This window comes from Xiphias gladius, chromosome 15 (genome assembly GCF_016859285.1).
Source record: "Xiphias gladius isolate SHS-SW01 ecotype Sanya breed wild chromosome 15, ASM1685928v1, whole genome shotgun sequence".
Classification (NCBI taxonomy): domain Eukaryota; kingdom Metazoa; phylum Chordata; class Actinopteri; order Istiophoriformes; family Xiphiidae; genus Xiphias; species Xiphias gladius.
The window spans coordinates 7,877,030-7,899,890 of NC_053414.1; the positions used below are offsets into that span (position 1 = coordinate 7,877,030).

At 42.1% G+C, this 22,861-nt stretch overlaps 2 protein-coding genes across 2 annotated transcripts in view; one reads left to right on the forward strand and one right to left on the reverse strand.

Annotated features, from left to right (window-relative positions):
- LOC120800370 (lipopolysaccharide-induced tumor necrosis factor-alpha factor homolog) lies at positions 1-3,261 on the forward strand. The gene is made up of 4 exons (XM_040146438.1): positions 1-191; positions 767-796; positions 928-1,060; positions 2,589-3,261. The coding sequence occupies exons 2-4, from the start codon at positions 772-774 to the stop codon at positions 2,695-2,697; spliced, it is 267 nt and encodes an 88-aa protein (XP_040002372.1). The 5' UTR covers positions 1-191; positions 767-771; the 3' UTR covers positions 2,698-3,261.
- mslnb (mesothelin b) overlaps positions 3,261-22,861 on the reverse strand; it is a 27,092-nt gene continuing 7,491 nt past the window's right edge. The window contains exons 14-49 of the mRNA XM_040146500.1: positions 22,260-22,357; positions 21,827-21,849; positions 21,702-21,723; positions 21,578-21,605; positions 21,384-21,468; positions 21,108-21,254; positions 20,565-20,776; positions 20,294-20,397; positions 19,263-19,381; positions 18,978-19,133; positions 18,489-18,703; positions 18,177-18,262; positions 16,337-16,473; positions 16,115-16,240; positions 15,841-16,031; positions 15,212-15,300; positions 14,138-14,265; positions 13,875-14,002; positions 13,670-13,787; positions 11,993-12,211; positions 11,677-11,847; positions 10,596-10,745; positions 10,443-10,507; positions 10,173-10,302; positions 9,686-9,771; positions 9,462-9,591; positions 8,489-8,679; positions 8,172-8,262; positions 7,908-8,037; positions 7,633-7,823; positions 6,910-7,071; positions 6,683-6,819; positions 5,090-5,229; positions 4,840-4,934; positions 4,190-4,451; positions 3,261-3,931 (exon numbers count right to left, since the gene is read on the reverse strand). Coding sequence (XP_040002434.1) covers positions 3,843-3,931; positions 4,190-4,451; positions 4,840-4,934; positions 5,090-5,229; positions 6,683-6,819; positions 6,910-7,071; positions 7,633-7,823; positions 7,908-8,037; positions 8,172-8,262; positions 8,489-8,679; positions 9,462-9,591; positions 9,686-9,771; positions 10,173-10,302; positions 10,443-10,507; positions 10,596-10,745; positions 11,677-11,847; positions 11,993-12,211; positions 13,670-13,787; positions 13,875-14,002; positions 14,138-14,265; positions 15,212-15,300; positions 15,841-16,031; positions 16,115-16,240; positions 16,337-16,473; positions 18,177-18,262; positions 18,489-18,703; positions 18,978-19,133; positions 19,263-19,381; positions 20,294-20,397; positions 20,565-20,776; positions 21,108-21,254; positions 21,384-21,468; positions 21,578-21,605; positions 21,702-21,723; positions 21,827-21,849; positions 22,260-22,357 — 4,651 coding nt within the window. The 3' untranslated portion in view covers positions 3,261-3,842. The remainder of the gene's footprint in view (positions 3,932-4,189; positions 4,452-4,839; positions 4,935-5,089; positions 5,230-6,682; positions 6,820-6,909; positions 7,072-7,632; positions 7,824-7,907; positions 8,038-8,171; positions 8,263-8,488; positions 8,680-9,461; positions 9,592-9,685; positions 9,772-10,172; positions 10,303-10,442; positions 10,508-10,595; positions 10,746-11,676; positions 11,848-11,992; positions 12,212-13,669; positions 13,788-13,874; positions 14,003-14,137; positions 14,266-15,211; positions 15,301-15,840; positions 16,032-16,114; positions 16,241-16,336; positions 16,474-18,176; positions 18,263-18,488; positions 18,704-18,977; positions 19,134-19,262; positions 19,382-20,293; positions 20,398-20,564; positions 20,777-21,107; positions 21,255-21,383; positions 21,469-21,577; positions 21,606-21,701; positions 21,724-21,826; positions 21,850-22,259; positions 22,358-22,861) is intronic.

Genomic DNA, 22,861 nt, shown 5'->3' on the forward strand with positions numbered 1-22,861 from the left:
CGCTCACACACGGATTGGGAAAACAGGAAATCTAGGGTTGCTGAGGGCTGTCGTTGTAAGACGTTTGCCTGGCTTTGGGACGACGTTTCAGGCTATCCTATGACTTCTGATGACAAGGGCGGCAGAGAGGGTGTAGCCCCTGCTGTGGGAAAACTGTCCAGTCTGCGGTCACACATTCTTCTACATAAGCTGTAAGTACTCTGCCTCATTTGAATAAGTTACGGTTGATTTGTTGAACCGGTTATGTCAGCATTTATAGGATCTTAGTGGGTATTTCTTAGATCGTGGTCCTGGCTTTGTTGTGAACTTGTTTGCACTACCAAGCAATGATATTGAATCCCAATATGCTGTGTATCTGTAAGTCTCCATGCAAGTGAGGAACGCATGCCTCGTGATACACCAAGACAAACGAGATTTACACGCGTACGACAATTTGTGACTACATGATGGTGATCAAATGCCCCTTCCTACCCTCAAACTAATCTTATTAGACAGTTTTAAAAAATAAATACAGCCCAATTTGAAATTGGCACATATAATTTATTTTTCATACATATATTCGTTTTTTGGGTTTGAATGCAAGGTTATTTCTTCAAAGTTTTAAATTATTATGTTAAGAAAATGGCAGTATATGATAAGATGCATTTGTTATTCCCCTCATTTGTTTAAAAATCATTACACAGGTTTGTAAATCTTTTATTTGTGTATCGTGAATATGCAATTGTCCGTAGTATTTACCTTCACGTTTCGCATGGATTGTCTACAGGGGCAATGGCAAATGCACAAGTGCCTGTTGGTGAGTCTACACTCCTCCTGTGAGCAGCATAGCTCTAATTTCATGAAACTCTATTGAAAACCTAATTCTGTTCAAAACCTGGTGCTTTTCCTCACTTTTTTTCCGTCCTCTCCATCCCTTGTTTCGTGCAGCGGCAGTCGGCCCATTAGGAGACAGTCCAGTTCAGATTGTCTGTCCTAAGTGCTGCCAGGCAGTCCTCACCGAGGTGCACTACACCTCTGGCTTGCTCACCTACCTTTTCTGTGGAGGCCTCTTCTTCTGTGGGTAAGAAGGACTGGGGCGTCATTCGCCTCATCTTGCTATTCGTGAAGACGAAAGGTCTAGAGTTAGCAGTTTACAGACTGTAATAACAAGCTGCCGGGGGGGGGCGTTCACTTCAGCTTCCCAACTCAAGGGTAGGAGATATCTGGAATTTCTAAAGACGAGTTCACATTACAGCACAAATTAGAACCCCCCGCGCGGAGCCGTCGCAACGACACCGGATACACAATAATGAGGAGGCGTGCATGAAAAGCTGTTTGCCGCTATATTATGAATACAGCAAATGAGATGTCTCCCACTTTGCAGAAAGAGCTACAGAAATATCAAAAAGAAGTGACAAAATGGCGGCCGTGCCACCTCTGGCCGTCACATCTATTAAAACGCCATTACAACAAACGTGACTGAGCTAATTAAAGAGGAGGTACGGCGTTTATATCTGGTTAGACTTAATGAACTGCTATGTAAAATAGCAGTTCATTAAAGGACCTGTGTGTAGGATTTAGTGCAGATTGCAAGCCAACCGAATACCCCTCCAGTATCCCCTCACTGTCCAAGCATGTAGGCGGACCTACGGTGGCCCTCAGTAGACGTAAAAAATGCGAAAGGCCCTCTCTCTGGAGCCAGTGTTTGGTTTGTCCGTTTCGGGCTACTGTAGAAAGGCGGCGGTGCAACATGGCGGGTTTATGTGGAACAGGACCCGCTCGCTATGTAGATATAAAGGGCTTAGTTTAAGCTAACGAACACACAACAATTCTTAGTTTTCAGTGATTACACACTAATGAAAACATAATTGTGAGTATTATATTCCACTAAGATCCCTCTGAATGCTACACACTGGTCCTTTAACTCTGTGTGTAGTAAACCTGGCTCATTTATGTGAGGGGGGGGGGCCCACAAGACTAGACAACTATGTGGATCAACATCTTGGAATCCATACCGTGGAGTAAAAATGTATGAACAGAATCGAGCCTGAATAGCAGGAGGTTTTTCCATTTTTCCAGCAACTTAGCGAGAATGCGGCGTCGGCGCGTCGACGCGCTTTGTTAGCTTTAACCTTTAGGCCGTAGAGCTCACACAGCCGCAGCTGGCTGGAGTTCAGTCGTTTTTAGAGGTAGAAGAAACTGAGGTATGGGACAAGGGCGGCTTTCGGCATGTCGATGGCACTGGTTGAAAGGTCAGGGGAGAGGGCCAGAGTCCTGAGGGTGGATCCGCTGGCAGCGCGGTCCATGTGAAAGCTGAAGACATTTCACGCTGGACCAAACAGAGGGGACAGCTCGGCAGACTGATGTACCTACACCACCATCTCTTAGGCCAGCCACTAGGACGCCCGAAAAAGGAGTCTAAACTTGACCAGGGAGAATTAAACACTAATGTGGTGTGGTGGCTGGAACTATGCTGGTGTGACCATAAGAAATTGACCTGTGAAATACATGAAAAACTTTACCTGTCCTTCATTTGTCAAAAGAATCAGTGTAATGATGAAATAATATAATATTTTAAAATCATGCACTGTACGTATTGTCCTCTCCAGCTTTGTTTTAGGTTGCTGTCTCATCCCCTTCTGTGTTGACCGGCTGAGAGATGCCAAGCACACCTGTCCTACCTGCAAGACGGTTCTCGGCGTGTATAAACGCTTATAACTGATATTACAGCTGCAACGATTAGTCGATCGACAGCAAATTAACCAACTATTTTGGTAATCGAATCATTTCTTTAGTCATTTTCTAAGAGTAAAAGTCAAACATTTGCTGGTTTTGTGATTCTTAAATGTGAGAATTTGATGCTTTTCTTTGTCGTACACGATAGTAAACTTAACAGGGCATTTTTTTTGTTGCTATTTTCTGCCTTTTTATTGACAAACGTATGAATCAGTATGAAAATAGCCCGAACTGATGTGGTTCCCTGCTTAGGGTTAAACTTCCAGCACATTCATTAGCAAACCAGACGGCAGTTTCCTCCTGAATGAACCACTGTTGAAAATTACTCATGCCGAGTGTGACAGTAATAAAAGTTGCCGCTGACACTGTCTGCTCATGCCTGTTATTCAGTTTTTATTTGCTGCCTTAAAAGTTTGGCAGTGTTAGACTGGAGACTCACAGCTCAGACGTACTTAAACATTCGTGATGATTTTGTAACCTTATTTGTTCTCAGTGTTGGTGTTATTGCACAGATAAAATGATGTGACCCTCTTTCGACGTATTCCCTTTTCATCCTTGAATATTAATAAACTGTGACTAAGCAAATGATGAGCTTCGATGATTGTGCAAAGACAAGCAATGTGCATTTATTATTAATCTCATCAAGCTCGGGGCATACCGTTCATTTTTCAAAGTAAGCCTGCCTAAAAAAAGTGCTATCTCAACATGGATACACGGGACTACAGCCACACAGATGCACCAGAAACTGTCACCTTCATTTTTCTCTTTAACCTTCATTTCAGCATTTACAACAACTGAAGCTTCAGGAAAAAAGACTCAAATATGAATAAAGCAAATATAAGTCCTTAAAAATTATGTGTAAAAAGTTTTCAGAGTATACATTTTGGCTACTGAAGGACTAGCTGGCAAAGAATACATTATTTACATCTTTTTTGTCGTTATTGCACAAAAATATTTCATTCATAGTAACTAATGCAGTGTGGTATGTAGCCATTTTATGTCACTTATGGCTTGAGGTAACCCTGTCTGTCTTTTTCTCATATTAGTGATAAATAATCATCATCTTTTCCACCTAACGATTCTGGACAGTGGATTTCAATAATCAGCCCTGTGTGATTCCTGGTTCTTCACACCACAAAGTGCTGGGAAGTGATGAAGAGCGCGAGGAGCGCGAGGAGGGGGAGGCCAGCGTCTGCTCGGATGCGGCTGCCATTCCCTAAAACAGCAACACAAGCTCGCATTAGAGATCAGAAACTACTTAACCTCAGATATTCCATATGTACGCGCTAATCCTGGCAAAACTACTTGCAGCTACCATGCACCTTTTAAATGTAATGAACTGAAAATTCCTTCAAGCTAAATCAGTTAATTCCTTTTTTTTTTTTAAATGCTGTTTGGCAGAGGAGGTCTGGCTGACAGTAAATTGTTTCCCTGAACACTTTTTTTTACCTTTTGCAACTTTTTCAGTAGTTACCTTTGGCGGTAGTAAAGCTCGGCGTGGAGCTGCTGGATCCAGACGCTGTTGACGACGGGCTGCTTGAGACGGTGGTGGCAGCGGGAGAGTCGGTGGTGGCTGCGGGGTCAGCCTTACCTCCCACAAGCCCCACGCCAAGCGTTTCAAGCTCTGACTGGAACTGCCTGCTGATCCAGCTCTGTACCAGCGTTTGGTTTTCATAGGACTTCAGATCTGGCAGGTTGGTGCCCAGAAGACCTTTAACTTCACTGACAGTCAGGTCCTGGGTAGAGCAGAGCAGAGACATGTAATACGCATGTGCAAATAAATACACAAACTTTTTTTTATTTTTTTAAATCCAGCAGAGCATAAAGACTAATTAATATTATCTATGTTGGACACAAGTATAACTACGTGTGCAGGCAGGTTTGTCCTAATGTAGCGCCTGTCAACAAATGAAGAAACAGACAACCAGGGTACAAGTACTTCACTCCGTTGTCTTTGGCATCACAGCCCCGGCTAAAAACCTCCGACACACTCCCAAATCGATGGCGCTTACAAAGACTTCTGCCTCCCAAAGACTCACAACACTGCTAAAATTTAAAAAAGGCTACAAAGACACACACACACACACACACACACACACACACACACACACACACACCACTGACCAGCACAACGTTCTCATCCAGACTGGTGAAGGTAGCCATGTCCATGTTGACATTGGAGGCCGCCAAACTTCTGATGTAGTCTGGAGTCGCACCCCCTGCAAGCCGGGAAAGAAACGAACAGTGAGTTCCCTCTCTACTGTTTGTGTACATATTAAGATTTTCTGCATGCAGTGTGGGTGTGTGTGTGTGTGTGTGGGTATGTGTGTGTGTGTGTGTGTGGGTGTGCGTGTGTGTGCGTGTGTTTTCCTACCGACATAAGATTTTGTGAGCTGGTAGGAGGATAGAGGGACCGTCGAGCGGGTGTTTCCGTTAAACGCTTGTCTGGCTATGGTGAACAGCACTTTCTTCTTCTCTGCGGTGCAGTTGGACACAGCGAGGGCGCTGGCCTCTCTGCAAGACACAAACGCGTAGAGTAAGAGACGAGAGATAGGTAGGAGTAGCCGTGTGCGCATCCTCACATCTTCAGGGGTACAGTAGGTGCGGCAAAACCGTGGAAGTAAATGAGAATCCCACACACTGGAATCAGAGTTGCCTTAAACGTTCATTAAACGTTCTCATCATAATGATTTAGGGACATTCATATGCACCAGTTCCTCCTTATTACATTTTGTCTGCCTGAGGAAAATCCACGATGGGTTGAAACCGATAAGAGTTAAAGGGAGGGGCATCTCTCTTCTGGTAATTGTTGTTTTTCAAGAAACTTCAGAATACGATCATAATAAAAACGTTCATGGCAATTTTGTTCCCTCGACTAGACTTTAAACTGTGTCTATATTATATTGAAATTTAACCTACTGTCATCATTTCCGAGATACTGCAAACCTCAGTCAGTAGTTGATTTATTTTGTTTACTGGGATATTACTGTCATCTTAATGCCATTATCTTTAATTTGTAAAACAAAGAAATGCATCATAATTCTATGAATTTTTTTTTTAATACAGTTTGGAAAAGTAACCCACAGTTTCCCCAAATATTCACAGCATTTTCTTATTTTTTTGGCAAATTTGTTACGATAGATTTTATCTTTTCACTTCCTACATTTATGGGTTGCAATTCCCACTGGGGATTGGTGGGACTTTTCAAAATCCCACTTTTGTTATTCCCACAGTTTCAGTTTGAGTTACTCACTAAGTAACTCTCTAAACATTGTCCTCTGACTGTCCAGCCACCAAAATCCAGATAACAGAGGGGAGGAGATAAACTCATCTAAGTTGTCTTCCATTAGTAGCTACCGGCAGAGATGAGTGATTAACTGACTTTTTTTTACTCCGGGTTTAGCCTATCGGGCTACATACAGGCTGCCCTATCCTCACAACATGATCTGCAGACATTCTTCATTCATTCATTCCTAAAAAAAAATAACGTCACCTCGTCTGCACATGTTTAGTTTAATCTACATTTTGATTTACATTTAATATTCTCCTAAAGATGCTAAAAATTACACATCAATACAGATAAGGCAGTAACGCACAGTACTCAGGGTACAGGTAAACCCAGTGTGAATCTATAGTAGGGATAGTGCATTGATACATTAAAATTTCTCTTTTTGTTATTCTACCATAATTATGAAAGTAAAATAAGCAGCTTAATCATAATTTCTTATTGAGTAGAATGATAAATTGATAAATTTATAGACTGAAGAATTAGCATTTACATGGTTTTAGTGATTTTTTGTTTTTTTTGTTTGGTTGAAGATCCCTGATTCAACCCTTCTGAAACCAAACCCAGTTGAACTGTGAACTCACGGTTTCACAAGCCGCAACCGTAAAACATTATGTGGATTTAATGTCATAATACTGGTGTGACAATCCTCCGAACACGCACATGTCCCTGGCTTCTTACTTGAGGCTTTGTTGGGAAATGTTCCTCAAAACGTCGACGTCCAGGGTGCACAGGTTGGGTCCGCCGATGACGTTGAGCTCTGCGCTGCCAAGGATATTCCCTGCCTGACCCAGGTACCTGGAGATGACGGCTTTAGCCTGGACGAGAAGACACATGCGTTCGCGAGAAAACACAAGCATAAGCGCAAACGTGCACCACACACTTCACTTGTTCACTTGTTTGCTCACCAGGCTCGGGTCCCACTGCCCATCTGAGGCGTCCATCAACGCAGAGAGCGTGTCGATGTGCGTGATGCTCCACTTGCTGATGTCGTCGGCGGTGGCCACGCGAGATGCTGGGCCTAAGAGCTGAACCTGGTCTTCCGGGATGGTAGAGCTGGCAGCATAAGCCTGTAAGAACAATCAGTAAGAAGACATCATCACCTGGCAGAGAATCAGAAAAAGAGTCAGTTGATTTGTTAGAAGTTCCAACCTGTCTTTCACCGTTTCTATGCTATATATATAATGCCATCAAAAACTTTTGCGTTCCTCACAGCTGGAAGTCCTAAAATTTTAACTACTTAGTCAAAGTTTTTGCTCCACCAGTCTTTAACATGATATCCAAACATCGCAATATACAATTACCTCTTTTAATAAACATGATCATTATAATAATTCAATTCACAGTCCTATGCAATAATATGCACATATCGGCAAAGTCAACTCTTTTGTTTATGATCAGTTTTGGCTCTTACTGTTATCATGAAGACGTGACTGGTCACACTCTGTTGGCTTTCTTGATTCGGACTATTATTTTTGCATTTTTATCTGAAGCTGTTCAACATTTGGTGTTTTGCTCCACTAATACATTGATTTGACCAGCGCCACTGCAGAAAGCCTGAACCCTCGTCGATCAGCTTAATAAGGGCGTTTGCGAAACCTATCACACCTTCACGGGCCACCGCCACCCACCTCTTGCAGCTTGCTGAGAACAATCTTGAGGTATTCCTCCTGGTCCACCTTGTCTGTGATGGCATCCAGGTTGTCTCTAACGGTCGCGGCACTGAGGCAGCAGTTGAACTGGGTTACGTCGTCGTAGCTGAAGGGGAACGTCTCGTCGCTGATGGTCACCTGGGTGATGGTTCCTACGGTGCACTCATTGACTAAAACACAGGAAAAAGATGGGGTTGAAATAGTTAATAATTCATGATGAAGAAATCAGCAGAAAAGATAAGCGAGAGACTGACCTATGGATCGCTTTGACTTCTTTCTGATGCTCATTCTTATTTCTCTCTTCAGCCTCCTCCTCTTCTGTCGGTCCACTCCGTTGCTTTTGATAACTTTCAGGAAGTACCTCAAGAACTGTTTCTTCGTTCTCTACGCGCGGGGAATGAAACAGGCGCGTGATGTTTCGAAAAAAACCGAACGCCACCAACTTCAGTCCACCACTAAACAGATAATGTCACCCCATCCACTGAATGAAGACGTTCATGTATTCATGTAGTACTCACTTTGTCAAAGTTATCATAGAACATGGAGGTCAAATACAGCGGTAACATCCCGAGGTCCTCCAGACTTTGTCTATTCCATGTTGATGGCTCTCTGGTTATTGAAAAACAAAGTGTAAGGAGAGTGTATCACACTGAAAATGAAACAAACAAGTTTCATCTGGTCACTAAAGTGCTTTTCCGTTTCGATCTTTTTTTGGAGAAAAACAGAAGAAGACCGGTAAGAAATACATCTGCTGACAAGGACATACGATAAAGACTTTTCATGATCTTTTTTTAAAAACTGAAAGGAGAGTGCTGTGCTGCTGCCGTTGACGTACCCGTACTGCGTTTTCCCGCTCAGCAGCAGGGTCTGAACAGCAGAGGCTTGAGCGTCAGTGAGGTCCGGGCAGTTCTTGACTTTTTCCAAAATGAACGAGTCAGAGTTCTCGATGTAGGACCCATCCAGAGTGCAGCACATGTTTCCCAACACCAGTATGTTATCCTTAGTCAGATTCGTGTTCGTTATATCCTTAGAAAATAAAACAAGTAAAAACAGGATGACAGTGTTTTCACGCTGCACTACACACGCTGAGATTCGTGTTTAATAGTTTACGTGGGTCGTGTGTTTGTTCTGTTCAGTATATTGTTTGTATTTGTATCCTAAAACACAATACACTACAATTAGAAATATTAGTCATAACAATAATAGTTTATGAGCTAGTTTAATGGAAAGGGTATTGTTTAACCCTGGAGTAAATCTCAATGTAGCATAATAATAGAATAATAATGTAATATGAGCTGGAAATCTTAAAATATGGTTTTCTGAAGATCATCCTGAATTTCGATCATTGGCTTCTTGACTACGGACGGAATTAAGATTAATTTCAGCTCCATATATTAAGTAAAAGATCAGATTAGGGCACAAAAAGTCTGCAGCGGATCAGTGAAATGATCCCTGCTGCATTTTCTTTGGACATGCAAAAACTACCTCTCTCACTGATTTTATCTTTATATTTAATTTAATTACTGAGATGATTGCTCTTTGTTTGTGCTTGGTTGTGCTCTTTGCTTTTCATCGAAATGATCAAAAAAACAGACAACAAAACAATAGTCAAAAGTAAATCACCCCCCCCCCTGATTTAAACTCTAATATAGCCCCGGAGTAACTTTAATCTTCCTTCAGGAAAGTGGTTCAGTGAATTCAACAATACTGTATTTCCGAGAAAGCCAGTTTAAATTTAGTTTAATAGGCCATATTAGTATAAAATGTAGGAAGAGATGTAATGTACTGTTTGTTGTCCAGGGACTCACCAGGCAGCTCCTGGCATTAGCAAACAGAGCAGTACGTTTGTAGCTGAGGGCGGAGGAGAAGACGGAGAAGTCTGCATCTGCCAGCTGTTCGAAATAGGACCTGCAGCTGGGCTGTGGCACCATCGAGTAACTGCAGAGGGACAGAAAAACGGCGACTAACACTGACGTTACTGGAGCCAAACTTGTTTTTAGCTTTAGTCCAACACAAGTAAACGTAAACCCACTCATAGTACAGCAGCACATCCGGAGGATAGAGGTCGAAGCTGGTGGCATCTGAATCTCCTTTTATGTAGTTGTACATGCAGGTCAGCTGTTGGTGAGAAAGTCAGAATCTCTCCTTTACGGTGAAAAGATGAAAAACTGGGCTGCACACACTACAACCAAGATATCTTGTTTCAACAGCATTTCGGTGACTACACTAACACATGTAGCGATGACCTGCTTTACGTGGTATATAGTCTTTTCAGTGCATTTGAAACATTGGTTATACCTGTACGTTAATGTCACATATGATTTAGGTATGTAATCTAGATCGACCAAATTCAGCCTGGTTTCAGCCTCGATATCCAGGCGCTTTTCTGACCTGCAAATCACCGAATCAGTGCTTACCATTACACACACAAGCGTACACACACAGACACAGACACAGACACACACACACACACACACACACACGCACGCACACACACACTGCTTCTCCCAGTCTCTCACCTGAGTCTCCACCAGTGTGACCTTGTTCCTGCCTTTCCTCCGACAGGCTTCGATCAGCTTCTTGATCTGAACTTTTTGAATAGTCCTCACGGCGGCGCAGGTGAACCCTTGCAGCACGGAGGATGACAAACTACACACACAAACAAACACACACACACACACATACACACACACACACACACACACACACACACACACACACAGTACGTTATGTGCATACTGAAATCCACTTGCAGGACATTTTCTTAGTGAAACTTCTTTGAAACTCACTTGTTTGGACCTCCCAGCTCCGCGGTTGCATTTTCAACAGCTATCACATTGAAGAATAACTCAACCTAATGGAAAAGATATGGTGCGTGGTGACATACATACAGCAGGTGTGTGGAGTACAAAGGCGTGTATTTCACTGTTGCATCCCCCTACCTGCTGCTGTTTCCATTTCTTCTTGTTGAGTGTTGTGATAACTTCCCCGTTATTCGAGAAGCCCAGCAGCAGAGCCCGAGGGATCTCAGTGGCCAGTTCATCTGGAATGTTCTGTATGATCTCCTCGCTGTCGCTGTTCACTGATATGATCTAGGAGAAGACAGTCGATTCACTTTGTTAAACTCTTCACCTTTACACACATCGGACATTCCAGCTATTCATACGTCACATGACTGTAGCACGTTGTATAAATCGGGGTAACCAGCGTTTCTAGAATGGGGTAGTGTTCAATACAGGCGTGGAACGGACGAAACTAGTGAACATGGTGACTTTGTGACAAGAAGTTCTCCCTAGCCATGCTGGATCTAGCATCTTGCAAACAGCTGCATCCTGGGCTTTTTTGCACCCACACAGAAAAAGGTATCAAAGGTTTACTAAGAATGGTGCAAAAAAAAAACTACTAGTGGACAGTGTTCCTGTGAGGGAACTGACTTGACTCTTATTCTGGCTTTGATCTTATTCGGGATTTGGCGGAACGTGGTTATTCATATCCCTGTGTGCATGATCATAACAGTATCATTCTGATCATCTGTTTGTAGTTGTGCCTTGATTTCTCAACATCTCAGCCACTAAGTTCTCTATCAACAAAGACTGTTGAGAAACCTGGAGAAGGTGTTTACATGCCACAGCATCCTGGTTTCTATAGGGGTTCTCCAGGCAGCACATCAGGGTTTCTTAAAACCTGGATAAGGATGCAATAAGGTATTTTTGACAGGGCTTATTTGGCTTCTGTGCTTGGCTGCACATCTTCTCCGATCCACATTCTCCCTTAATTACCTAATACTGTCATGCTGTTGGTGCACAACATCTTTTACACGTCTGTCTGTCCTGAGAGAGGGATCCCTCCTCTGTTGTGTGTGGAGTTTTTCCCTTACGAGAACGGAGGGTTTAAAGATGGGCATGTCATTGGGGGGCAAATTTGTGATTTTCGACGGTATAAATAAAACCGACTTGACTAAAAGGCAACTGTTCTCCGTTCATTTATCTTACAAATCCTGCAGCACAAATGTAACTGTCATACCTGAGTGACAAAGGACTGCTGGACGATCTGTGGAGCTGACATCAAGTGCGCCAGGAATGAAGGATTTTTAGTTGCAGTAACAAGCTGGGAGCCACTGATGCTGGTGAAGACTGTAGCAGGAACACCCACAACAAGAGAGCCCAGCATGAACAAGGATGACGTGCTGTTGATCTGGTGAGAGGAACGGGGGGGGGGCAGCACACAGATGAGAACACGACCACTAAGATAACTAACTCTGGCCTCAAAAACAAACCTCAAATCAAATCAGAATTCAATCTAATGTACAGTAACAGGCAGACAAACAGACAGCAGCTACCTGCAGGACCCCTGAAGACATCAGCGACTGGACAATGGCCTTGGCCTGACCTTCGTTCCAGCCCATCACACTGCTGAGAACACTCAGGGCAGCAAATAGGTCCTCAGGCTTTATTGTCTTGATCTGGCCCGTGGACATGCCGGTGCTTTCGTTGCCCAGGGCAGCAATTTCCGTGGCATCAATGGTGCTTCCGAGGTTACCCGCCAAAGCTGCAGAAACCTGCGATGACCGAAGAAAAACCTTAGTCAGTTTTGGAGTCTATCCTGGAGCACAAAGACTCGTTCCCGGGGCAGTGCCCTATACAGGTACAATGTGGTACCCTTTGTACAGCTACAATTCATACTTTCATAATCATAATAAGGTATCCTGAACTACCATAGCGTTTTCACCCAACAAAGGTTCACCAGGATGTTGTACCATGCTGAAATTCCTAACTCTGACAGAGCGCCTGGCCAAGACAAAAACATGGCTGCCCGGTATTTTTTCTTTGACCCAGGAAGAAATGTGATCAGTAAGAGCTTTCACTTTTCCACTTGATAGACAACAGCGATACTCTAATAATGCTTTTGGGTTGAGAAAACCTCATTTAGATCACCTGCATCAGATTACCAAAGTACGATACCACCAATACTCAATGGTAATAATTTGCCTACTACAAAACCTATTATATGATAGAAAAATGCTACCTATTGTTCAAGGAACAAATGTGTGCCTTTAGTACCTTTACTTTTTAACACAAAAACAACTTTATGTCTTTTTGGTAGGTCAAATAGTTCACATTTTGTGCTGACTATGGCATATTAAGGCGTAGATTTGGTTTTGATGGCATTTGATTAGCATTCCCAGCCCAATACTGAACATTGAGTCTGAATCTGCTCATATCCTATGTTAAATCTGAATGTGTTTAGCTTCCAACATTAAACAAAAAACTGAAACTATGTAATAAAGGTCTGTAATCACCTTTTGTTTGCTCAGAAGAGAGAAACACTACACACTTTGAGTGGCAGCCTAATTAATGATCATAACCTGTAACTACAACCTGAAAAGAGATGAGCAGCAGAAGATATGAAATTTCACAAAATATGTATCTGACACATTGAAATAAAAGATGTATTTGGTTAAAAAATGTAATTTTTAACAAGCTACTTGATCCTAATACTGAAGATCCTGATTCCGAACTAAAAATTTGATAAACTTAAATTATTGATATGCTGTGTTATAAAAGGAGGGTTCTTATGAAATTGATCATGACTAACATCAGGACTCAGCGAATCCAGGTATTTTGCCAACTGGGAACTGGACCCAATCCAGCTGAAGTGACTGACAATAAATGATCCGAGTGCCTGGAACTACTGTTTCCGCTGGGTTTAAAATCTGGTGACGGTGAAGGCAACAGCATATGATTTACATCATTTTCATACTATTGGTATTCAATACCAGTTGGTATTCTGCCAACTGGGAACTGGACCCAATCCAATTGAAGTGACTGACAATAAATGATCCGAGTCCCTGGAACTACTGTTTCCGCTGGGTTTAAAATCTGGTGACTGTGAAGGCAACAGCATATGATTTACATCATTTTCATACTTGTCAAACCATTCAATGACCTCCACGTTCCCTCCCTGTACGGAAGCATCTGTACTGCTAATGCATGGGCCTTTTGTGTGTTTCTCTTGCCTGTGGGTCCAGGTTGGAGCAGAGATTGGTCAGGTTGTCCAGCACTATTATGCTTTCTTCTGCCGTCAGCTGGGTGAATGCTGGGCCAGGAGCGACACACCGACACAACAGAGGGAGACTGCAGAGAGAGAAACAGAAGAATTGGTTCAGGGTGAGGCACATTTGGAGGGTATAGCACGTGTCTTTTAGACACGTTTAGACTCACAGTAAGGGGTTGAAGTTGCTGTCCTGCTGATAAACAAGCTCAGTGTAGTAGTCGGTGAGGTTGAGAGGCAAGGCGGAGTGGTTGAGGAGGGCCAAATTCAGAGGGTTCACCGTGAACACCTGGATAACCTGCAGAGAGGAGGGAGGGGTATGACGACCAGTTAGTCTGTACATTATTTATCCACGTACCGTCAGGCATTTCTTTATTAATTTTCATACCCACTGAAGAGAACTCGAGTTGTAGTTTAAGAATTAGTTCAGTACCTGTGCTGATCCAAAAGACTGAAGATCCTCCAGAGTCAGGAAAGATATGAAAGGGCCGATGTACTCAGCAAACCAGGCTGTAGAGTTCAGTTCTGGGTCGCCGGGATTGTAACACCTTGGCGCCGTCGCTAGAACAACAAATGATAAATATTTCAGTGGAGCGGTTATCATGACCAGAGAGGCAAATAAAGAATAAATAAAAGCACAATTTAGAAATATGGTGAGACGGATTGAAAGTCTTTTCAGCATGGACCATTTTGTGCTCCTGACAGCTGTGAACTACTTCGATAAAATCTTACTACTGCTACTCCTACATGCTACCCCCTTGCCCCACAGTCAACACTGCACGCCACCAAGTCTGATATCATTGGAAAAACAATCGATCGCTATATCAGGGTGTCTGCAGGTCTTGAAAAGTTATACATTTTCAGTTGTAAAAGGTCTTCGTATCAAAGTGCGGGCTGTCAGGAGATGTTATACACCTATAAAGTAAAAGTGGGATTGTGTCACCACTTGACTGCGCACAAAGGATGCTGATCAGTCCTTTTTTATGGAGTTTCAGTCAGGACCACCAGACCTTTGCCGAACACTGTTACCACTGCGTATACAGTAGCTAGGACGCCCGTAGTGTCGTAATGGGCAAGTGTCGATTTTAGCAGTAACTTAAATAAGTATAAAAGAATTAAACATTTTTTTAATTGGTTAATCCATCCATCCATTTTCTGCCCTTTATCAAGGTCCAAGTCACATTCATTTAATCAGTTATATCGGAAGTCATTTTTGTTATACATTGCTGGGAATTTAGTATAATAATGAACAATTCTAGGCAATATCGTCCTTTTTGTTTTTACCATTGCCAAGTATTAAATTTCATTCTATGTGAAACTAAAAAGATCTTAAAAAGTCTTATATTTAACTTGGTGAACCCTGCAGAAACCTTGCTTATGGCATAAAACAAGAAAAGCGTGCTGTAATTCCATCGGAAATGGAAATCAGAAATTAGCATTTACGCTGCACTTGTCACAGCAGAAGTTATACTGGCTTGTTTAGCTCTGTGTTATTCTGAAGACTGACCTGAGGTGAGGTAGGCCCTGATGGTGCTGAACACATCTCGCCTTCCAAAGTCTGCAGCAGTGTAGTTGTATTCACCAAGAACTGAGATGCTGAAACAAAACCAAATTAAATCAGAACCCGGGATTTGAAAACAACAAAAATTCACGGAACGGCAGAAGGTAAGAAGTCATACTATTGCACAGTTGGTTTTCAATACACCCCTTTTGAAGCTGGAATTATTTATCATGAATTGATACCTTACGGATCTTCATACAGAAAAAGCCAATATGTACTTATTAATCTGTGTATATTGAAGGCAAAGAGTCTGATAGGGCTTGACTGCAAAAGTAAAAATAAACCAGCCATAGGTTAATTTAATTAAGGAGATGGTGTCACATATGGCATAAGAAAAATTGCACTACTACATAGTGTGAAACAAACAACTTTCTTTTAAGAAAAGGGACGGTTTATCATAAAGGAACATGTAGGAGTTACAATGGAGGAAATTGATCATTTTGATTCCTAAGTAAAATAATTCATATATAGAGACATGTGTATTCATATTTAAAAAATAAATTTAGAAAAATTGACATGATTTAAGAAATATACATTTTCCATGTAAGCATAATGAGCATACAGAGTATACATACAGCTTTTGGAAGGCCGGACAGGTGGCGTTGTGCGTGACGCTGGGGCTGATCAGAGTCTTTGTGAGGAAGACCAAGTAGTTGTGGAGGCGTCGGTTAAACCAAGTGTTGACCTCTGACCTCGTGGAGCTGCTGAGAGCCATGGGCCAGACGCAAGGCAGTGTGGGCCGCCTCACTGCCGCCGGGAGAGACTCCTGCAGTGAGTACACACAACAATTAGGCTATATCATCACAACCTGTTTGCTTTTCTTTGTGTGTTTGTGAGTGTGGTACATACGGTCTCCAGGAACATCGGTGTCTTGATGTAGTTGTTGTACAGCAGACAGAGCTGTGCGTCGTTGTCGACAACGTCGGGACGACTGAGGAAATCCCCAAGAGCTCTGAGAGGCATGGAGTTCACCAACTAGAAGAACGGCAAACATAAAATAAGTCCTTCTCCTCCCCTTCATTTGTTTTCTAAATTTCTCCTCACACCCCTCTCTTATTTCTGGGCACACACCTGATGCATTCTGTCGTGAGGCATGAGCGACAGCACGGTGGTCAGGTTGGGGAACTGGAAACCCATGAATGAACTCTCCAGGAAACTGTAGAAACTGTGGTTGTAGTTGTTGCCGTAGCAGTGGAGAGGTACTGGTCCTAGAAAAGAGGAGAGTGAAAGAGGTCAAAAAAAAAAAAACTGTGAGTCGCTGAGATAAAATTAGGGGTTAAAGTCTTGTTTCAGAGATGGCAAATCAAAGGTTATCATGTGGTTAATTTCGTAAACAACGTACATTTGCTTGCTGTGAACTGCTATCAAGGGTACAAAAATAATGTGCCATAATGTACAGAAACAAACCTTAGTTTTAGTGGTCTTAGTTTCATTTTTTTTTTTTAAACTTTGAACTATAGAAATACAGAGCACTACGCTCTATCAGAGAGCTAAAAATGGTACCTGGGATGAGTTTCCCCTCCCCTCACCCTCTGACAGCACAGAGGATTTGTAATGAAATAAATAAATGAATAAACGTGGTAACATTTCAATTAAAGTCCTCCCTAAGTACCATGTATAATTGAATATAATAAATAATTTATAACGGACTTAAATATATTTTTAGGCATGTGTAAGTTGTATTAATAAGGGGAGACCGGTGTATAAACACATGACGAATGACAACATAGTAAAATACAGGTGTAATGATATAAAATATCTTCACAGGAGAAGTTAGAATTTGGTAACAAATATTGTACATTAATAAACACTTAAAAATAGCCTTATATCTGCTTACAATTACATTATAGTATGTTATAAACCATTTATTGAATATATACTGCTTATAAATTCTAATAGGAGGATCTGAAGTAAATAGAACTGTATAAATACCGGGTCATCAGTTGTATAAATACAGAGATAAACTGTATGGGCTACTGTGTAAGCTCTAAATTTGCTCTCTTTATTTGACTTTACTGTCCTTCCCTTGCCACATGAATGCGTGACATAGATTGGCTGCCTAGATAGTTTCATAGAATAGAAATTGACGCAACAATAAGAGCACAGATGGGAATGAGTCCTTGTCGGACAAGGTGATGCTGAGCGACTCTATTCAAGGGCAGTGAGCTTGCCCCACAGAGTCTGTTGACAACGCTGCAAAAGGACCTGGACAAAAATGAGGATCTGTTTTAGTCTTGATATTTGAGTTTCCTGACAGTAGGAATGTATCCACATCATCCCTACTTAAGTTTACGTTTAATGATTTACAGTTACATTACTGTGCTTAAAAGCACATTTCACAATTTTCAACCACCTTCATGACTCAAATTTCTGACAGGAGTTTGAATATACAAGGGTAACCTTTCAATACATCACTCCAGTAAAGAAAGTTAAAGTAGCCTATCATTGTCAATTAAAGGACCAAACAAACAAAGTTCTGTTTACGTTCAGTGTTTCTATCCAAAACTCTCTGTGTGAAGAAGCCTGACAAATCTGCTGAAGTATTTCCCTCTTCAGATAACATTTCCAAAGCCATTTTTCAAACAAATTGGAAACCTGCATTGTTTACATCCATGCCTGATGAGCTGGCAGTCCTGCTTTAACGCAACCAATCGAACGAATAGTGTGAGACCGCTGGAAAGAGAGAAACAAAAACTGGAACCCACTAATCCAAATGCTCCATAGCGCAACTAGTGCTCAAAAACTCCTCATGGTACCTTAAAACACCAACCCCTCTCTTAGATCAGTAACAGTCATGCAGTTACTGCAAATGGAATAATTATCCGGATGACTCTTTCTAATAGTGATTCCTTATTTTGTAATATTACCCCTGAGAGCTGTTAATAGTTTCCTTTCAGTGTGATTTCTTTACCTCTGAGAGTCTGAATGATGTGGTTGTGGATTTCTTTCTTTGCATCTTCACTGAGAGATGAGATTGTTGAATTTAGGTCCTCTACTCTGAAATGAAAAAATATAAAAAGTAAGGCAATCAATGATTTTTGTATTCTGACGTATGGCGACATTCATTGACATTTGACATTCGTAGGGAATTCCACTGGAGGCATCTTTAGAGATGAGCCAGTACAAATTACATTTTCTGAGACCAAAAGGGACGTAGTTCCAAAATAAATTTGATCCGAGTTAAATTAAATCATTACTGCGGTCCTCATGACTTTCCACGTACCCCTGCTCCCCGATACTGCAGTTTCTTCCCGTCAGTATTCTGAAGAATGGTGCAACATATAGCGGTGACAGGTTGACCAGCAGGGGGCGCAGTCGGTTGCGGAGCCACAGCGACACCACTGAGTCGCTCACTGAGTGATCTGAGAGGTTTGCGCGATCGAACACAACCTGCAACATGGCGGACCTCACCGCAGAGGGGAACATTTTTTCATGACCCTGCAGAAAAAGAGAAAAGACAAAGTAAGGATCAGAAGAAACTCAACCACAGAGAGAAAGATTTTAAAAAAGAAACCCTCAGGATGCATAATCTATTTTTCCACAGAGCAACCACAGAGACGACCTTTAAGAAACAGAATTTTCTGGATGGCGCCAGTTTAACTACACGTTCCTTTACGCTGACTCAAATATCATTTCCTGGTGCCAATTAAAGGTTGGTTATGAACTGAGAATTGATGTTTGCAGGAAGCTTGTAAATAGGACGCGCACTCACCATGATAGCAGGTGAGAAGTCGTCAAAGAAGGCAGGGAGCTTTTGGCCGGGGACGTGTTTCATCACCATTTTAACCTGGGCAGCGGAGGTGAGCTGGCCAGGTGTGGCGGACACCTCTGCTAGCTGCCTGACTGTCAGCTGTGGCAACGCTTCCATCTGCAGGTACACAGACACACGCACACACACACACATATATACATACAACAACATAAAACAGAGGCAAATAAAAAAAATCACATGCAAATAAAGAAACATAATCAGGAGACACGATGCAACAGAAAGTACCGCTGAGAAGTTGGAGTAGAGCTTCTGTAGGTCGTGGAAGGACACGAGGACAGAGAAACCTCCCAGGTTCTTCTTCAGCCATTCTCCACTGTTGTTAGTGTGTGAGCTGCAGCTGGGGTCTGAACCACAAAGACACGCGGAAATAACACAACTTGTACTCCTCTGAAGGGACAACGTACGTAGTGCTGTATACTTCTTGCCTGCGTCATGTACTAGAAAACCCTGCTAACTGGTGGTATGTTTTTAATGTGATGTGCTGGAGAATGATAGTTCTGTCGGTATCTCAGGAAAAGATGGATATCTCAGCAGTGACCTCAGCAGCTATCAGACGGACTTGCCATGAAATTTAATGGTCCCCAGAGGATGAATAGCAATGACCTTTGTGATGGCCTGACTTTTCATTTATCGCCATTTACAAGTCAAAATGTCCACTTTTCCAACACTTCAGTGGATGATAGCACATCGCAGAAACAAAAACCTGAGGTCTTGTTGTACTTTCATCTTGCAACCATGTTTATATGCAAAATGTCACGTTAGATTGCTAAGAAATACATCAAATGGTGCAATAAGAACAAGAACAAGCTATTTTTCTGTTCATATGGTATGAAAGGGTGGCAATACTTCCATTCTTCCATTCCGTTGACATGACATGAATGTGACATAAGTACAGATGTAGCTGCTGAATTACTGCTGATTTCTTCTAAGAACCTACACGGACAACTCTGGGCTAAACTTTTCTTTTTTTTGTTTCCCCCGCTAGCGACAAGGATCTGAAAATTGACCCCAAACCAGAATTTTATTTAAATAGACAACGTTTCAATTGAAACAAGCTTTTAACTGATGGAGGTCAATTTGTCCCGACGTAGATCCAGCCTTGGAGGCCTTCATTTTTAAAAATTTTTCCGATAGCCTTGCACCCACATGTTATGTGTGTATAAAACTGTCTCCCCATTTTTTCATCCGTGTCGCTGTTGCCTTCGTACCTTTACTTTCACTTCAACACCCTGTCTCTATGGTGATTGAGCACCTACCTGCAGTGTCGTTCCGGGTCAGGAAAACCTTAATGAAGTGTGTGTAGACAGACATCCTCCTGGCCTGTGTCATGTGTGGATATTGACGACTCAAAATCTGCAAACTGAGTTCCAAAATGAGTTGAAAGGGTCATATGATTAATGCAGAGTGTGACAAAAGTTTTGACATCACAAGGGAGAGAAACCAGATCTTTACTGAAGCCAGAGCAGTGTGTTTGAAGGTGACAGGAAAGGTGTAAGAGGCTCCCATGATAAATCCTGCGCTGCTTACATGCGTTGGTAGGTGCTGCAGTTCAATCCCCTTGTGGTGAGACACGCCAGCCATTCAGGGGAAACAGCAGGCAGGAACGGGCGGAGCCGGCGGTTGAACCACAGCTGGATGAGGGCAGGATCATTGAGGCTGGCCAAGCTGAAGGTGTCCAATCGGATTTCTCGTATAGAGTCCAGAACCAATGACAGTGCAGGATTTCTGGGGTCCAGAGTCTACAAGAAAGATTAAATAACATCCTGGGTCTAGGTCGGGTGCATGCAAAAGGAATCTGAGAGGTTCTGTTAGTTCAACGACTTCACAGAGATTTCGTGACACAAAGAGCAAAAGCGAGAGACCGCTTGTATATTTCAATCTGGCAGATGCAACTGTAGAAATGTGGTGCAAGTATTCCCTTTCTGTAGCTACAACAACACCATAAATTAACAATTATCAGCAAAAAACAAAAGTTTTCAACGAGGGATCAAATAAAATGGGATACTTTTGGGCATGCTAACGCCTTGCACTACAGAAAACGGTGAAGTGAGGAGAGTTGCTGATTTGTACCTTGTTGGTTAGAAGATCCAGAGCTTCATCGAGCACATGAGAGGCTTTGGAGAGGAGAAGCTTCCAGACGGGTCTGGATCCGCTGGAGTTGGAGGAGCGACTGCACGTCAGCATCGCCGCCAGATCCTCTGCCGTTAACGCTGACAGCTGTGTGATGAAAGAGCAGAATGACGGCAGGTGAGAAAATACACTGACTGACCTGCTGACTGACTGACTGGTTCATACGGTGGTATTTGTAGGACCAGTTGTTGATCTTAGAGGTTTCTTTTGTCTGACCGAGGCACAAGCAAATTCCTCGACGGCAAAGTCACAGAGACGGCCCCTCGTCTTCCCGCCGTCAAGGTGGAGCTGCAGCCCTGTGCTGTGGTTTAAAAATGAAAGAGCAGCTCAGAATTTTAGTTCCGACATTATATGTGCCACAAAGTGTCCCACATAAAATGAGACTCCAGACAGGGTTTCATAAATCTCACCTGTTCACTCCAACACAAATGTCAGTTTCTGTGAAAAACAGCAATATATGAATTCATGGTGATTATACACAAAAAATGCGGAATTATTTTAAAATTTTTCGTTTTACCCAGTGAGACAACCTACCATTCGTCACGGTAACGTTGCACTAGGGGAAGATTAAGATGGTTATACATCTTCTATCATATGACCAATATGAGACAATATGAGCAATATTCAGACTATAAAAAAACAGTGTCTCATTTAATTACCTGCCCACTGTTTATGATGCAATCTATAATAAAGACACACGTAAATGCAAGTTAGTTAATGGTATAGATGAAAAAAGTATTAAAGTCACATTAAAGTGCATTTCAATGATAAGTTTACATTATGGGGATGCAATAATAGGAAAATAAAGACAGGCTCATGTTCAGGGAAGATGGCAACTTTAGATACTGCACAGAAGGCTCTTTCCAGTTGGATAATTCTTTTAAAGTGCAGCCTTTGATAATGGAGATAATCCTGGATTATACATTGTGTGTCCCTTGAGAAAATTACCAGGTGAAAAGCATGAACACTGAGAGTAAAATTAGGTGTAAAGCTGATTACTGTGGATTCCCCGCAGGTTTGAATTGTATAACTCTGAGTGTACGGTCATCCTGTACGTGTTTTCCCATTTGTGTGCGAGAAAGACAGACTGACCATCTGGTGCAATGCTCATCAGTTTGTCTATGCCAGCCCAGGTGACTGGCTCCATGTCCAGAGGCAGAGACAGTATCGCACCGTACAGTCGCTCAAAACTGACACAGAAATAACAAAAACAAAGATTTCACTAGAATTCATTCTTTGGCCCACTGGCCAACTTTCTACCAAATTTCACTGCAATCTTCTCAATACCATGCCAACTAACACAAAAATAGATTAACAAATAGTTACAAGTGATAATGATTTTAATTTATATAGTGCTTCCCAAGCTTTTGAGTTTTGTATTGATCTGATTGGATGCTTTGATTTGCCAAGTAATAAGTTTGCCCTGTTAACAAAAACAGACATTCCTGTGTCTTTATTTCACACTTGAAGTTTCTCCATTAATTTTTCAGAGAATTAACCCTCTCATGACATAAGTCAGCATTGTGATATAGAGGTACATGTACTGTGATAGAGGATTTTTATCAATATTGCCCACCACTACCTGTCCGTCTGTCTTGTTAACTTAGGTCTTGTTAGCCTTGCCAGCACCAGATTCTTAGACTCATTTTGACTTGCCATAGCATGAAATGCACAGGTGCAACCAATAACATTAA

Excerpts from the sequence above, each read along its gene's own strand:
- LOC120800370 (XM_040146438.1), top strand. The coding sequence starts at position 772 with ATGGCAAATGCACAAGTGCCTGTTG. Across the intron at positions 797-927 it reads AAATGCACAAGTGCCTGTTG|CGGCAGTCGGCCCATTAGGA; the intron begins GTGAGTCTACAC and ends TGTTTCGTGCAG. Across the intron at positions 1,061-2,588 it reads GGAGGCCTCTTCTTCTGTGG|CTTTGTTTTAGGTTGCTGTC; the intron begins GTAAGAAGGACT and ends TGTCCTCTCCAG.